Below are 17,705 nucleotides of genomic sequence, written 5' to 3' on the forward strand. Positions count from 1 at the left end.
GTGTCTTCCTGATTGTAAAAGTTGAGTGATGGGAGAATAATGTATTTAAACTATGCACAGTGTTGTATTAGTGTCCACTAGACTATTTATTGCCAAATCCCTTGTAGGTGGTTGTGATCAGTTAGTCCTGGCCTCTTCCAAATACCCCTGCCTTTTCTCATGCCTATCATATGTGTGTAGTTATAGCTAATCATTGCCAGTGGAAGTATATATAGGGAAACATATTTAGGATCATTAATTTAAAAAGAGTAATTAGAAAACCACGTAAATCCACAAAGAAATAACAGCTCTTTTTTTGAAGTATGCTAGCATTTTTAAACATGCCTGATTTATGAGTGTCTCCATTGCTTAAATGTTTGCAAAATTCTGCAGTGAAATAAAAATTGTCTTCAAAGCTGGTCGGAATGCTCAGAGGCATAGTCAGTCATTTGATGATTCGCAGTTACCCGTGAAACCCAAGCACTCCATCCTCCTTTTGAGCGTAAGCACAGGCATCTGATAAAGAAGGAGCCAGAAAGGAAGAATTACGCAGTGACCTAGACAAAAGTGTCATGACAGCGTTGGCATCAGATAAACTAATGGCAATGGCTGATTGTACTGCTTATAGTCAGAGTTATTTGGAAAATTTGAATGAGAAATCCTCTCTTGTCCATCCCAGGAACGACTCTTGGTATATATCCAGTCATATCCAACAATTGTAGAATCACAAAGCCAGACAGGATTTTAGGAGATTAGCTGATTGATCCCTCACCTTGAGATAAAACATGCATGCCACAAAATTCTCTAGGCACTGAGATTTAATTTATTCTTTGAGAAAAATAAGACCCATTCATTCATTCAACAAAGATTTATTGTATGTGAACTGTATCAGTGCTTGGTATGCATCAGAAAATAAAACAGGCAAAGACCTTTGCCTTTGTGGAACTCGTAGTTTAATAAGGGGTGTAAATGATTCCATGAGCTTCCCCTTTATCAGTATCAATAGTCCTTACTGACCTTACATATATTTTAAATTGGTTTGCTCGTATTATAAGAAACTGTCCACAAAATAGACTCAGTCACCCATAAGCTGTGAGTTGAGAAAAGAGTTTAGAATTCATTTACATTAACAATTTCATTTTCAAATGGAAATACTAAGATTCAAAATGGTTGATTCTTACTTAGAGTAAAACCTCGACCTTCAAATACCCAGTCCAAAGTTCTTTAATTTTTGCCTACTCTTTCAAAAATATTTTCCTTTGCGTACATTGACTTAGTTACAGAATGTATTCACAAAATCTAGCACAATATCCATATATATTAGCTATAAATCTTTTGGTTCCATGTGACAGAAATCCAACTTGAATAGTTGAGGCAAAAAAAGAGGGGTTTATCATAAGGAAATTTCAGTTTCTCAAGGACCCAAAAACACAAATAGAGCTAAATTTAGGAAATGAGCACTCGGAAACCATGTCTACATGCCCTCGCTCTATTCTTCTCTGAAAAAGTATCTGATTGATTGAGGTTAGAATGACCTGGTGGTTTCTGAGGCTAAACTGGCTGGGTTCAGATCCTGACTGTGTCACTTGCTACCTGAGTGACCAGAGCAGGTCACTTAATCTCTCTATTCCTCAATTTCCTCATCTGTTAAAATTAGGGTAATTATAGTACCCACCTGATAGGAAAATAGCAAAAAAGTAACTTAAATAATATCCAGAGGTTGGCACAATACTTGCCTCCTAGGAAGCCTTCAATAAATGTGAACCATCATTATAGAATGAGAGACATCAGGAGCCGAGCTGGGGAGAGCCAGGCTGCCAGGTGTGGGAGTAGTCGATTAAGACGACAAGCCATGACTTGGAAGCAACCTAAGTGCCCATCAAGGGACGAATGGATAAAGAAGATGTGGTGTATATACACAATGGAATACTACTCAGCCATAAGAAACGATGAAATCCAGCCATTTGTGACAACATGGATGGACATTGAGGGTATTATGCAAAGTGAAATAAGTCAGAGAGACAAGGTCAAATGCTGTATGATTTCCTTCATTAAGTAGTAGATAATAACAACAATAAACAAACACATAGAGACAAAAAAAAAAAAAAAAGACGACAAGCCAAAATGAAAGTAACAATTAAGCCTTTATTCACTTACTGCCGTAGGAAAAGCAAGGCTAGAAAGAAGGTCCTGGCTCCCCCAGTGTTTCATTCTTCCCCACAGAATGGCACCAGGCGAGGGTCAGTTGTAGCAGCACAGATGGGCGAATTGTCTGACTGCTGGAGGGAACCCTGATGAAATGGCCCCTGCAGTTTCATGTGCCTGGGAGCTGGATGGGGAGGGTGAAGGGAAGGGCTGGGAATGGAAAGGTACAGAGTATTAAGTCAGAATGGAGAAAAGTGTTTTCCAGGTTACTCCCTCTCTCCACCAGGGTGGTCTCAGCAGAGACTCTGGGGGAAGGCCTCAGCCCAGGGCCCCAGTAGAGAGGCCTCTGAATGGAGGGATTAAGCGTGCAGATATTGCATAAAAGCATGGCTGGCTAAAGGGGCCTGAGTCCTTGACTGCAGCTCCCTTCAGCAGGCCTGTCGGGTAAAGCCTGCATAATTGCCTATGGTCAGGCCTAAAAGGTCATTTGTAGGTTTTTGACCAGGAGTCAGGATCAAGAGGATTCTGTATTCTTGAGAAGGCTCCCTCCCAGATAGGTAATGTTCCATCTCCCAAGTTTCAACAGTTTGTTCTCTTTCAGGTGAGATAGTATAGGTACATGCCTTAAAACAAGGCCTGGAATATAAGAAGCACTTATCATAGGTTGTGTATTTCTCCTATTCTTGTTATAGCTATTGTTGTTGTATAATTGTTCAAATTATAGATCTAATATGACAGCTTATTTTATTCTCTACAGAGTTAGATAATATCATCATTCCTCATACTGAAGGCTTTGAAAAGCATTCCTTGATCTGTATTATGCAGAGCTCACCCCTTCTGCACCCAGGAAGAATGAGAGTTCCAAATCCAAATTTCAAATTAAAAAAAAAAAAAATTGCTCAGCTATTAGCTGGCAGCACAGTGTCTTGGCTATTTATTGAGATCCTCATTTAAGGCATCTTTTAAGAAAATCAACAATCTCTGCAAGATGTAGTAAGTCTCTTGTTTTAAAATCATCTGAATTTGTTTGGTATTCAATAAAATTTGAAACCCCACTTTGTGCCAGGAATTATGTATTTAATAAAGTGGGGGGAACAAAATAGCAATTTTTTCCTGACCCCAGGGAAACTTACAGATAACTGGTGCAATAAATGTTAATCATATAACATATAGATTAAGGAATTTAACTGTGATATTACCATAAAAGAGAGGAATATGATGCTGTATTGGAGTGACATACACTCCCCTGTAGTTTCCTTGATATGGGCAAATGCATCTTCTGTGGCTAATTGTTTTTTAGCTACTTCTTTTGCTTCTGAGATTTCGGAATTTTGTCCTGCTGTTGAGTTCCTCTCACATATTGATGGCTTTCTTGGATAGGATCTAAAATAACTCTACACCAGCTCACCTAGGCGTGGAGACAGGTGGTCAGGGAAGATCTACCCTAAGCTATAAATGTTTCCATTGAGATCTAAAGGATGAGTAAGAGTGAATTCAGTAACTCATTGAAGAATGGCAGGTGTCTAAGATTCTTCCAATCAAAGAAAACTGTATATTCAAAACCATTGGTTCTCAAATTTGGCTATATTTTGGGAATCATCTTGGAAACTTTAAAAAACGTACTGATGCCTGGATCTCATGCCCAGAAATTGATTTAATTGGCATGGAGTATAGCTTTGGCATTGAGATTATTTTTAAACTTCGTTTGTGGTTCTGATATACTTCACTGCTTGAGAAATAATGTTTAAATTCTTGTGCAGGAGGATTATGTCTTACTCAAGAAACTGAAGGAAGGGTAGTGTGCTTGGAGTTCAAAGAATGAGAGAACGTGATATGATGTGAGATTGTGAATGTAAATAGCGACAAATCATACAAGTCCCGGTCAGCCACATTAGAAGTTTGGTCTTTATCTGAGAACAGTGGAAAACTGTGGAAAGATTTTAAGCAGAGGACATCATATCTAAATTTATGTTTATGTTTGCAGTGTAAAGATTGTAAAAGAGAGGCAATGAAGTTAGCTTGGACTAGGATGGTGGCAAGGAGATGGAGTTAAATGGATTCAAGAGATTATTCTTAAGAAGGTGAAATTGGCGGAGTGGCAATGCGTTGGATATAGAGGTGGTAAGACTGACTTCTTGGTTTCTGACTAGTGGAACCGGATGGATGGTAGGGGTAGATTATGAGCTTAGACTTATAGATATTTCAGGTGCTTTGAGCTATCTAAGCAAAGGCATTGAATGGATAGTAGAATGTAAGAAGATGTCTGGGCTTGAGATTTTAGACTTTTGGGGAACAAAGTTCCAAAGTGCAATAGGAATGCTTTACATTAAACCTTGTACGTTTCATAAAAAATAATTATTTTACTTGTACAAAACACTGTAGTAGGCACTGGGCAAACAAGAATGATTAAGATGGTGCCCCTGACCTTAAGTGGTTAATTAATGGAGGAGATTTCTATCTTTTCTAAGACAGAATTCTAATATGATTTTAAAATGAAAGTCCCCTTTAAAACATCTCAAGGTAGGGGGCTGGCCCGGGGGCGCAAGCGCCTAAGTGCGCGCTCTGCTGCGGAGGCCTGGGATTCGCAGGCCTGGATCCCGGGCACACAGTGACGCACCGCTTATTAAGCCATGCTGTGGCAGCGTCCCATATAAAGTAGAGGAAGATGGGCACGGATGTTAGCCCAGGGCCAGTCTTACTCAGCAAAAAAGAGGAGGATTGGCATTGGATTTTAGCTCAGGGCTGGTCCTCCTCGCAAAAAAAAAAAAAAAAAGAAAAAACATCTCAAGGTAGGACGGGACAAAGAGAAGAAAATCCAGCAACTTTTATCAGGTTGTAATCATTAAATGCTAAAATATTCTTAGGAAAAAAATAGTATTCTGATTAGAAAGAAACAGAAAACTAATAGAATTTGAGTGAGGGGAATCACCCTGAAGAATCATGAAAATTGTCAGAGGAACAATATGGTGGTAGAATATAGTCTCAGATTGGGAATATTTTGTTTTTTCATTTAACTTAAGCTGGAGAGACAAAAAGAAGAATAAAGAGGACAGCAGGAGTTTTAATTCATCTATTCATTTTTCAGGTATCTATAGGACCTACCATGTACCAATACATCAATTCTGTGATAAGGGCTAGAGGTACAATAGTAGCACGGTAGGCATCATTCGGGTTCACAGAGTTTATAGCCTCCTATCCTATCTAAAACAGGAAAAATAAAATAGCTCATTTATTTGAGTAAGTGTCCCTAGATAGCTTTTGCAGAGAAGTCAGTAAAAAAGGATGCCTTCAGTCAATAAGGTTAAGTAGCCATTCTATGAGATTACATTCCCTGGATGTTAGGGCAAGTTTAGAGCAGTGTTTCTCAGCCTTGGTTACAGATTGAAATCACCTGGAAAGCCTTAAGAACTACTGACGCCTGGGTCCCGCCTCAGGAGATTCTAATTTAATTGATCTGGGTTAGGTGAGGGTATCAGAATTTTTTAAAGCTTTCTGCTGATTCTACTATTCAGCCAAAGTTGAGAATCACAGGTTTAGAGGCATGCTCCCTCACTGAAACTAGTAAGTGACTCCAGATGATGAGGCTGAGCAAGGAACAAAACAATGCTGATTATATAGGCGTAATGGTAATGAAAACTTCTTTAGTTTTTATGTGCCAAGAACACTCATAAACACTTGACATATATTAAGTCAGTTAATAGTCTCACCAGCCATATGAAGAAGTCATTTTTACTCTGCCTATTTGAGAGGTGAGAAGACTGAGGCCCAGTGGCACACACCCAGCAAATGTCAGAGCAGATGGTTCATCCTAAGTAGTCTGGGTCTAGAATTTCTGATCTTAACCACTACGATATATTGCCTCTAAATATAGTGTAATAGTAGTTTTACACCAAAAAGAATTATTTAAAAAGGGGAAACATAATTGTGGTAGAATATCATTATGTCAGTTAAATGCCAATTGATAACTGAGAGTTGTTATTATGGCTGCAGAAAACACCTTTGAGCTATTCCATTATGTAAATAATGCTTCTCATGCTTATCTATCTTCATTTGTGGAAATCAGTTAACAAGTTCATCTCCTTGTATATGTATGCTGTTACATAATACAGAAGTTTTTGTTTTCAGCAGCAACGCAGGGAGATATAGGCAGTCAAATCGGGTGATTTTTCTTTCTCTGACTTTTCAAAGACATTTTCTTCTGAAGGAAACACAAGTGCTCTGGGTATGTTATGGGTATTCCCCATAATCTAAAGAACGACTACTATTTCATGGTCATGACCATTCCGTAGGAATAGAACCATCCTAAGAGGAAATAATCATCCCCTAGGGAGTAAGTCTTACAAATTGAACCTATTTTACAGGTGGAAATACCATAAAGAAAATTATTGTTGGAGAGATTGCTGGCATGCTGCATTCCTATACACATCCAAGAGGAAAATATTCCAATTTAACTATATAAAACATGTCTGAGTCAACCTCCTATGTGTTTTTTTCCTACACTTTCTATCCCATTACAGAAGTAATATCTACCAAATAAATGCTGTGTACTTCTAAATGATTAGCTTTCAGCTACATTGCCTATGCCTTTGTTGTTCCCTCTTTTTCTTTGAAGTCTGAGAAGGCAAATAAAGGAACTGTAGTGGTTGAGAGCACGCAACCCCCACTACAGTGGATATTCTGTCGTGTAGCCGAAGCTTTGGTACCATAGCCAGGCTTCATTTGTTCCATGTGTATACAAGCTAATAAATGTAGGGAATTCTATTTGGTATTCAATTAAGAGCTGTCTCCATTCCTGTTATTAAAGCCTACAAACTATTGAGCATAAAATGAAAGTTGAACAGTTCAGCTCTTTTTGACACTGTAACACTGCCTGAAAAATAGTGATGTAAAACCCAAGACAAACATCATCCTTTAAAGCCCATGGACAAATGAAAAGTGAAAACATTGAGGGAAAAAGAGTAAATATCTAAAAAGTGGTCATTTACTAATGACAGACACATAATGTTAGGAGCGTGCTACTGCTCTCATGCAAATACATCAACTAGTTTGTTGAACACAAGATATTACATTGATTTTAACAGAAAGCTACAAGATTATTATTGCTAAAGCTCCAATGAAGGGAATAATTAAAGCATTAAGCAGTTTTAAGGTTTAAGTTGACTTTAGGCAATAACCAGGAAATACTATAGGAAATCGATATACTGTAATTGAAAGGAAATTAAATTGGTCTTCATATTTTTTATCCCTTTTAAATTTTCTCTAGCCTGCCAGACCATGAAAGATAGTGAATCTTGTTTTGCCATCAGGCAGTATGACTTTCTGTAAATCTCATGTGCTGCAGGGGCCACTTTTATTATTTTTTACTTAGAAAGTGCTCAGCTTAATAGATAGTATTATGAGATTTTGGGTACATTATCTTTATTAGCCTCTGCCCTCATTATTAAAAAAAAAAAAAAACAGAAACAAAAACAAAAACATAACCAGACACAAACAACCTTCTCCACATAGCCAGAGAAGTCAAGTTAATGAAATTTCAAACAATGAAACCAGAGAAGTTGTTAGCTAAGCCTCACACTTGAACCTAAGTGAAATTCTGTTAGTTTTTATCAAACACTATGCCTGTCAATCTTGCTATGCTGCAAGGAATATGGCCCACTGTAGATACAAATTCAATTTGGGTCTTTGTGAACCTAACTCATTTTTATTGCTTATTATTAGAAGAAGTTATTACAATCAAACAGAGTACGTTGAAGTGAACCTCAGGGAGATGAGTGGATATGAACAGAAATTAAGGAATCTTAAAACTTGAGAAATCTTTCAAAAACTGTGGAAGATCAACATTTCCTCTGTGTGTTGCTGTTGTTTATTTCCTCATTCATCTTTGGATTACATTTTGAGGAGCATCATCAGGCCTTAGGGCAAATGAAATATGTCCCACATTTATCTTTAGTAAACTGGTCACACAAAGTAGAGATTTCCAGAAATATTTTTGAGACTCTCTTGTCCACTTCATTTTTCCACTACTTTCCTTATTTTACTCAATGCCTCTTGACTCTTTAAGTGGATAAAAGATAACACAGTAGAAGGAAGACAACCTCTCAATCCTCAGTTTCCTCTTCTGTAAAATGGGGATAATAATGATACCTTCCTCATAGGGTGGTTTGGAGATGTAAATTCACAGGGTGGTTTGGAGATGTAAATTAATATAAGTAAAGCTCTCAGATGATTAGCACATACTATATACTATGTACATGTTATAACAATTTTTATAAAAATTATAGTGATGATGATGATTTTGCCTTTTAAATTGTATTACCAAAATGTGAATTCACTAGCTATTATTTTGTGCCAGCCATTTAACAATTCTGAGCCTCAATTTCCTTGACTGTAAAATAGGAATAATATCTTCTCCACCTAACTTAAATAGATTATGTTTATGAAAAGAATTTGTAAGCTATAAAACAACTCTGCAATTGAAAACACTGAATCTGGACTTTAAAAAGTACTAGTTTAAATCCTAGTTTCTTCTCTTAGTAGCAACATGACCTTAATTGAGTCCTTAGTTTCTGTGTCTATAAAATAATAGCAGTAACAGCACCTTCTTATAAAGTTATTTTGAGGTTTAAATGAGACCATATATGAAGAGCTCAGTACCATGGCTGACCCAGAGAAAGTATTCCAAAAATATAAAAGAAAGAATTCTCTTCAATGTAGGAAATAAGTATTCTTTTAATTTCTTAATAATTTCTTTGTTATGGCTCATGTTAATATGTGATGAGTGGATATCTTTTATTTCTAGTTTTCCAGAAAATCTGTATCCTAACTTTTCTCTACCTCAAAATTCAGTCTCTGAACACCCTAGTTCTCGGTGTCCACAGCTAACATTCAGCTAACATTAAGCATTGGAGTTGGTGCATATGAAGAAAAAACTGAGTTATGTTAAAGGAGTTGCCAATCCTAAAATCCAGACTGCTGTTGTTAAGAACCGGAACAACTTTACAAGTGCTATGATTAAAAGTCATGTGAGTCAGATAGAAAAAAAGAAAGAAGGAAAGAAAGGAAGGAAATTTTCAGCAAGCAGAGGAGAAAATTATGTGTGTTATAACATATATGAGAGAATCTTGCCAAACGTTATAAAAAATGAGAAGAAACATCATGTATGGCACAAATGATGTTTAAGTCACTGCCTAGGTCTGAAGAGAAGATCTAGCCACCTACTCTACCTACTCCCAATGCTTTGTTATTATTGTTGTCTCAAACCCCCAAACGCTAGAGTGCTTTAGAATTTTTAAACCATTGACTATATTTAGTTATGTTTAAAGGAGGACATAGTTAAGAAGTTGAAAATTATATTTTTTAAATGTTTGTTCAGAGTGTTGTTGAAACAAACTGCTCAGCAAGTTTTGTTGTTATTCCAGTAGTAAATATTCTGACTGATCAATACACCAAAATGCTATGGTCAAGTTAGCACTAGCATTTATTTAGGCAAACTGACAGCAGGTTCACCAAAATTAAAAAATAACTCCAAGGGAGAAAGAAAGAATCTCTATGTTTACTTTGGTTAGCTTAGACATATTTATCATAAACAAGACGATGTCCTAAAAGCTATTCATTAAGCTTAGAATTAAGTAATAAGATTGTAAAATGTGGACAGCACATGGGAAATTTGGCTCTTCACTCAATGTTATAGCTCACTTTTTCCACCAACGTTATTTGATCTGGGAAAGTAAAATCTTGAAGAATTAGAAAAAGTGCACATCAAGGAATGTAATTGAGGATAGACTTTGGTTGACCTCAGAAGAGAACAAAAGCTCAAAAGAAATTTCATAAGGTTTTAAATTTGGCAGGAGGACTACAGTATCTCTGATAATTAGACTTTCAACATATTTGGAATTGCTAATTGGATCTAAGTTCTAATTAGACTCTTTATGTAACTAAGAATGACATATTATTGTATGAATTTAATGTGCTTTTACAGTGGAAACCTACAATTAGCAGCCTTTTCCAAACTATTTTAATAAGGAAAAAGCTGGCTTTTTGATTATATTGTGACATCTCCTTCTCTTAAGATATATTATGTACATTTTAGTTTTCTTAATTAAACACCTTTTGGGGAGCTCAAAGAGAAACTTGACTTTTAATGGAAGCACCTAAATCGCTTGTGAGAGAGACTTGCCAGTATGTTGATGACTTTGGAAGCCACAAACACAATGCAATACAAGGAAATAAATCAGTCTGCAGGAGGAAGCAGCCAAGTAACCAGGTGCTCCTATAAACCTTTCAGTTAATCAAAACAGTCTCCAAATATGACTAAGGGTCTGTTACTTTTCAAAACATGCAAATGTGAACTAGTTTCCCAAATGTGAAGCTCGTGGATCTGGTTGGTGGATTAACAGCATGACATTTCTTCCCAAGACGTGCATTACAACATTCTTTTTGCAGCTTTGCTCCTTGAACGGTCATCTGCTAATTCAAGTCACAGCATCTCTTTCTTTTCTCTTTATTTCTGAGTTGACAGTCATCAATTTTATCCTGTTGAGTTTATAGGCAGTAATTTTAAAACTGGTAGCCCTCAGATTTGGATATTACAAGAGATAAGAACTATATGAGGATGTAAAATTAAACCAGTATTTTGGAGAGTAAAGTGCAGTGAATCATTGTAAGACTTTAAGGGAAAGGCTGCTGCCAAAATACTCCAAAGAAATTTATAGCACTGACAAAAAAGGCAAATTATATTGTTTTATGTACTGAGAATACTTGAAAACAACAAAGCCGTATACATGATTTTTTCCTCAAATAAAAGCAGTATCCCTTCTAACCACATTAAAAAGCTTGCAGTTTTTTCCAATAAAAGCTGTGTAAGAACTAATTAAAACCATTGAAACAGTAAGAAAATCTAACGTGTGCAGTAATTGATATATTAGAACAGACATTATTCTAGAATTATATGTGCTATTATTTTCCAATTAGTGCATTACTGGGACTGAGTTATTGATGTATTTATAACTCCTCATTAAGTCAAATGTCTTCAGTGAGTCTCCTAAAGCATGTTGGGTACTGTCATATGCCATATGATGATATTTAAAAGTAGGAAATGGCATTTCTGATTGCTTTATTTGCTATTAAAAAAGAACAACTACACAAGACCCATCCTATACCAGTTATTTCAAGAGATATCACAGTTCTCTGAAAGATCTATATGTGGTGATTGGACTGTTCTTCAGGCAGAAAAGTGACCAAGCTATTTTATCTTTCAGCTTGGATGCTGGAATCCTGTCACAGGGCTGAATGGGTCACTGACTGACAAGAAACTGGAGAATAACATGCGTGGAGTGGTTCTCCGTGTGGTGACTGTTCTGGTGAGTCTGATCACAGCCTTGTGGTTTTGGCTTCTAGGGGTTACTTTATCTTTCATTTCTCTATGTTTTATTAACTGACATCATAATCTCAAAAGAGCTTTTGACAAATCCTGACTATGCTTTCTAGGATATTTTTAATGCTTGTAATTTCAGCCTTCAATTTATGTGGATAGGAATCAGATTTTTGCAGGCTTTTTTTTTTTTTTTTGGTGAGGAAGATTAGCTCTGAACTAATATCTGTTGCCAATCCTCCTCTTTTTGCTGAGGAAGATTGGCCCTGGGCTAACATCTTTGCCCATCTTCCTCTACTTTATATGGGACACCACCACAGAATGGCTTAACAAGCAATGTGGCGGTGCGTGCCTGGGATCCAAGCCTGTGAACCCCGGGCAGCCAAAGCAGAGCGCACGTGCTTCACAGCTACGCCACCGGGCCAGCCCCATGCAGGCTTTTCTTTTAATTACAGTGCTTTTGTCAATAACTTTTTAGGCCCAATTTCCATCCTTCTACAGTTTCCTACACATCACATGATAAAGTAAAGGTATCCCTCAGACATTCTGTCACTGAAACCATGTAGTGTGCATAAATGAAGACAACCAGGCAAAACGGGTAGATTTGATAAAATGTGGTACATTCAGTAATACTAAAACATTAGCAGATTAGGACAATGTTTTTCTGGTAAGGACCTACTTCAAAGGAAAGATCATCCACCTGTTTAATAAATATTTATTATCGACTATATTCAAGCTCAGTGCTGATTACTGGGGACACTGATGAATAAAAGAGACAGATATGGTTCTGTCTTTATGGAGCTTATCATCTAGTGATTCTGTAAATATTAAATGGGATTATACATATGAAATATTTATTATAGTTCCATTTATTTATTAGGAAATCAAAATGGTAACTATTATCATTATTCTGTATATTATTATTTTCTCTCCTAATAATCATATAAAATAATATGTTAAGAGAAATATTCCTAAATAGTGAAATACTCAAATGGGTACTGTCTAAATAGCCATACAGCATGAAGATATGCATTCTCCCTGGCTATTTAAATGTGTTTAGCCCTGTGCTATTTCATAATACGTTTCAAAACCTAATAGTCCATAGTTATTAACTTTATTTTTCTTTAGAAAAGCCTACTTGTTTTTCAATTTGAAAAAGTCCTATAGGCTAAAAAAATTGCAGAATTAGTAAAGAAGAGAAGCAAAGAGGTTTTTTGATATGTTGATGTTAGTTGGATGTTTATCAAAGTTTATAACAGAAATGGCTGCCCTTTGTACATTGCTCAATACAAATTAAATAGACTCAACATAATTTCCTTATCTAAAAAAAGGATATGTGATATTTCTATAAAAAGAAATTCAAATGAATAGTCTATACCCCCTATTTGGTGCCTATAATTTATTTCTGGTTATTATTTCAATAAGATTTTCACTTTTTGGCAAATAATTATAATATGAATACTTCACAGTGTAAATGTGGAGGTGCTTCTGTATGTACCAAAGGGTGGGGATATGCATTTGCATTGATGTGCTAATGTGAAAAGAAAGACAGACGTTTAAAGTGTGGTAAACTATTAATAGTCTCTTCTTTAGTGATTAATATGGAAACTCAGGTGACAACTGCAATGAAAGACAATATATGTGCTTTGTTTTGGTCTTTGAGATTCACATTTTAATGTAAGCTAACCTCTTCTAGTCGTTAAGCAAATATTTATTTAGTACTTACTATATGATAGACTCGGTAATGAATATAAGATGAATAATACATATACTTATGTATACTGTGGGAGTGTAAATGTAACAACCTTTTACTCAATTGGGCACCCACTGATAAATAAGGTAAAAGTTGTCTTATTCATCTTATAGGTATATTCATACCTCAAAGTGTTTGTAGAATCTTGTTTGGGAGATAGACAATCAACAACATAGATAAGATTAGTTAAGACTTACTATGTGCCAGATACTCTACTAAGTTGTTTACATGTATTATCTTATTCAGTCCTCACAGTATTTCCAAGAAATAGATACTATTCCGATCCCAAGAATGTGGTAAAGGAAACTGAGACATCCAGAGGTTGAAAAAAATGTGGAAGATTAAACATATAGTAAGTTGAGTTGGGATTCACACTCAGGAAGTCTGACTCCAAACCTCTTAACCTCTTCCCTCTTATCATTATTATATGCCCTCTACTCCTACTGTGATAAGTGTGAGAATTGAGGTATCTATAGGATTTTACTTGACTTGAGAGTTGGGAATGCTTAACTCTGAATACGGTGAAAGTGAGTTTATTGGGAAAGCTTTGTAGGGCCAATTATTTTAAATTCATTTCCAGGCTGAACAAAATGATTGCTATTTTGTGCATGTAATTGTATTGCTTCACCACTGTTAATGCCTGCATGCCCCAGTCTCACCTTCATGACCCATAATGTCTCTGTTTCTGCAAGCTCAGCCCTGCACAGATCCTGAGTATGATTAGTGAGAGGAGATATAGAGACAGTCTGTTTCCCCAAGTCTTCTGTGATGCAGTATGGATTTATCAGAGGGTGCCCAGTTGAGTAAAATGTTCTTACACTTATCACACTCCCACAATATACAGCCATGGTACTTAATAATTTTGCAGGCTTCCTGCTTCCTCCTGTAATTCCTACTGAATGGAAACCAGCCATAACCTTCTTATTTATTTCCTACAAAGGTCTTTTCAGGTCTAGCTCTTACTTATATGGCCTTGCAAGCTACCTCCACCCGACACTGAGAATCACTCTCCCCTCAATCCACCCAGCAACTCCAAAATCTTGATGCCCACTAAACCCTGAAACTCGGGTTTGGTTTATAGTGGACTTGATTTGGCCACTTACCTACACAGCACCCAAAAAGGGAGAAAGAGGAGGGAAGGCCCATGTGTCAAGCCCCTGAAGGAAGGTCTCTCAGCCCTTATTCCATTCTAACTGCAATCTAGTCCCAGTTCCACACACCCCCATTTTACTTAGGAAATTTATGATATCAATGACACACAGGTTAATAGAATGATTTTCCTTACCTAAGTATGAAACCCCCATTCCTATTACTATTAAGGATATTTCATTGACTTGAAAGAAATAATCTAATATTTATCTTAAACTAAATAATTCAGCACTATATTGTTTATGATCCCAAGGGCAAATAAATGGTACACTGAAACAGTTAACTGAAGAGAGTTAAATAAAGGGATTATTATCACAGATGTAAATAGGGTTAAAGGAATCGACCAGCAGTGTTGAAGAGCCAGGGCCTAGATACACAGCAAGCCTGACTACTCTGAAGCCTGATGCGGCGTGAGGAGGGAGCAGTATTAACAGACCTGGCAATAGCTGGAGCCATGAGACATGAGAGAGAGAGCACTCAACAGTAGTTGTGACCTTTGGTATAGGAAGAGCATGGAGAAAAAGAATCACTGCCAAAACCACAATCAGGCAATGATGAAATGAAGACAGAGGTTGCCTCAACGTCATTCCTTCTGTCCTTCCATCTCCTTTCATTGTCTCCAATTGCAAATCCAACTAGAAGTCAGAAGGCAAGGGAGCCCAAGTAATGAAGACCATGAAGGTCAGCCTCCCCAAACACAGAGCAGGACAGTGAAGGGCACAGTAGGTCTGGAGGGAAACAGAAAACCAACACCAGCATCTGCTATTTGATAGCATCTGTTAAGAACTTCACATGTGTTAACTTATTTAATCCTTATGAAAACTCTACAAGAGACGTATTAATTACATTAAAAGGATGAAAATAGGGCACAAAAGAGTTAACTAAATTTCCATGTCTATGTAGCTAACAAGAGCCAGAGATCCTGGTTCCAGAGGTGAAGTCCTTAGCCACTCTGATATGCTGCCTTTGGAATCGGAATGAATTCATGTTAGGTTTAAGTTAAATATGGTATAACTACTGAGATTACAAATATTATTGGATTGGTAACTTAGGAACATTTTTCTAAATCACATCACATAAGGATAACTTTATATTCAACTATCACCAAAGCCATAGAAATATACCTTAGAAATGGAGGAAAAGAAAGAATGAGAATAAAATTAAGAACTTACAAGACTGGTCTCTCTGCTGACCTCTTTGTTTCCATATTTGGCCCACTGATCTCAACGTCTTACCAAGTGCTCCAAGTGTATTACTACATGGCACTTACTAAGATTATTTTTTTTCCTTTTAACTTCCTAAGTTGTACAAGTATGGATAGCCATAAATGACTAATTATGTCATTCAATTTTTTTCATGGTGATTCACAAAAAGTTATTGGAAACATCACTGGGTTGTAAATATCATCATAATACTTATGAAAATAAAATGAAGTTAGCGCCGATGAAAAGAAAGGCTTGAGAAGCTATGTTGCAAGAAGAAATATAAGATATCCGAGAAACATAAACTAGCATTTAGAAGGAGCTCACTGATTAATAATTCTTATTTGCTTGATTTGGTTTTGCTTAGAATGGATACATAGTACCTCTAATGAAACATGAATTCACTCATAAATTCATTTGAGAAATATTTATTGATTTCCTTCTTCTAGATGCTTGGGGCACACACAAAACAGACAAAGATACTGACTTTTGGGAGTTTCATTCCAGCAGAATATCATCTAAAGCTCTCAGAATGTTTTTTGAAAAAATGCAATGCTGTTGTCCTACATTAAATATACAACACAGTACTCCTTTGCCTAAAACTACCATAAAAATAATTGAATAACTTTGTATAAATATATGAGTGGAAATTTATGGTCAAGCTGTGGTGGTGATTTTTATGTATTTTATAAATTCAAAAACATACAATTTTTCACATTTTAATATCTCTGAAATGAGGATGCATCTTTCCATTAATGGCTCCTTGCAATTATAATTGGATGCATTTTTTGTCTTTATTAGTGGTAAATAAAACAATTGTGGATCTTACAATTGAAAACATTTTAGATTAAATAATATATGGATGGTATTTTTACAAAATTAATTAAGTTAATAGATATTCCGGGAAAGTGAAATTCAATAAAACTGGGCAAGAAGCCATCATAAAGAGAGAGACTATTTTAAAGACTACCTGTAATAGAAAAGAAATAACAGTAAGAAACGAAGCCAACTGAAAAAAATAGGACAGTAATAACAATGAAAAACATTACTCTCTAAACTAAAACTGTCATATAGCCATAGAAAGATAAAAGTAGAAAATACACAAAGGCGGCTTATCTTAAAACAATAGCACATAAAGCAAGGTGCCAACTATGTGTTGAGAGAAAGGTAAGTTTCCCCAAGCAACTCACCATAGGAAGGGTGTAGCAGGCAGCTGCCTACTGAGTTATCATTTTAGGAGAAATTTCTTTTTCTTAAAATATTTCCCTATTATTAATCTCACTTGGAATTTTTTCAGCAGGCCTTATTTCCCTGTGAAAATTTACATGTTATCTGAGATCAGAGAAAGGTGAAACATTACTATATGGTTATATAGTACACCCTAAACTGTTAGCTTTGACTCAACAACTATTTATTGACCGTGTCTTGTAAGCCAAGCATGGTGCTACATTCCAAAGAGGCAAAGATAAATATGATATAGTTGCTGCTTTCAAGGAGCTCCATATAAACCATTTTATCAAAATTATTAAGTCCTCTATCAGAAAGTAGAAACTGTGTGTGAGTGTGAAGGATTCAGAATTAAACACATTTTGGGGAGGCTGAGAAAGAATGATAAAGTTGAGAGAGACAGGCAGACAGACAGACAGACACAGATGTCACAGTCTTTTGTGATCTAATCTCAGCAGTGACATCCAGGCCCAGATTCATGGGTTTACAGGACAATTTAATTCCTCATTTCACTATTCTTTCATTCAGAATTATTTGTAACTCTATATTATTTTTTTGTAATCTTTCACTAGTGTTAGACTCCCCCTTTTACCTGTAAGTACAAGTGAGACACAAAGTTGGTGTTCACTTACAATGCCTGGTGTATAGAGACAGGTCAGTAAATATTTGTTGAATGAATAAATCAAAATACTCTGATAGCCTGAAGGGGGTGTGTGCGTGTGTGTGAGAGAGACAGAGAGAGACAGAGACAGACAGAGAGAAAGAGAAGAAAAGAAATAAAGAACTCTATGTGTGATTACAAAAATAAGAACAGGGATAGATGCAAGACTCTGCCTGAATAGGTGGTCTTAGGATTTCTCATACTTTGATTTTTATCCAC

At 36.2% G+C, this 17,705-nt stretch overlaps 1 protein-coding gene across 2 annotated transcripts in view; it reads left to right on the forward strand.

Moving 5' to 3' along the window:
* The window catches only part of GRID2 (glutamate ionotropic receptor delta type subunit 2), a 1,161,595-nt gene that overhangs the window by 784,760 nt on the left and 359,130 nt on the right, over positions 1–17,705 (forward strand). For both annotated transcript variants that reach the window (XM_058547512.1, XM_058547513.1), the window contains exon 8: positions 11,382–11,483. In XM_058547512.1, coding sequence (XP_058403495.1) covers positions 11,382–11,483 — 102 coding nt within the window. The remainder of the gene's footprint in view (positions 1–11,381; positions 11,484–17,705) is intronic.

This window comes from Diceros bicornis, chromosome 8, assembly GCF_020826845.1.
Source record: "Diceros bicornis minor isolate mBicDic1 chromosome 8, mDicBic1.mat.cur, whole genome shotgun sequence".
Lineage (NCBI taxonomy): Eukaryota > Metazoa > Chordata > Mammalia > Perissodactyla > Rhinocerotidae > Diceros > Diceros bicornis.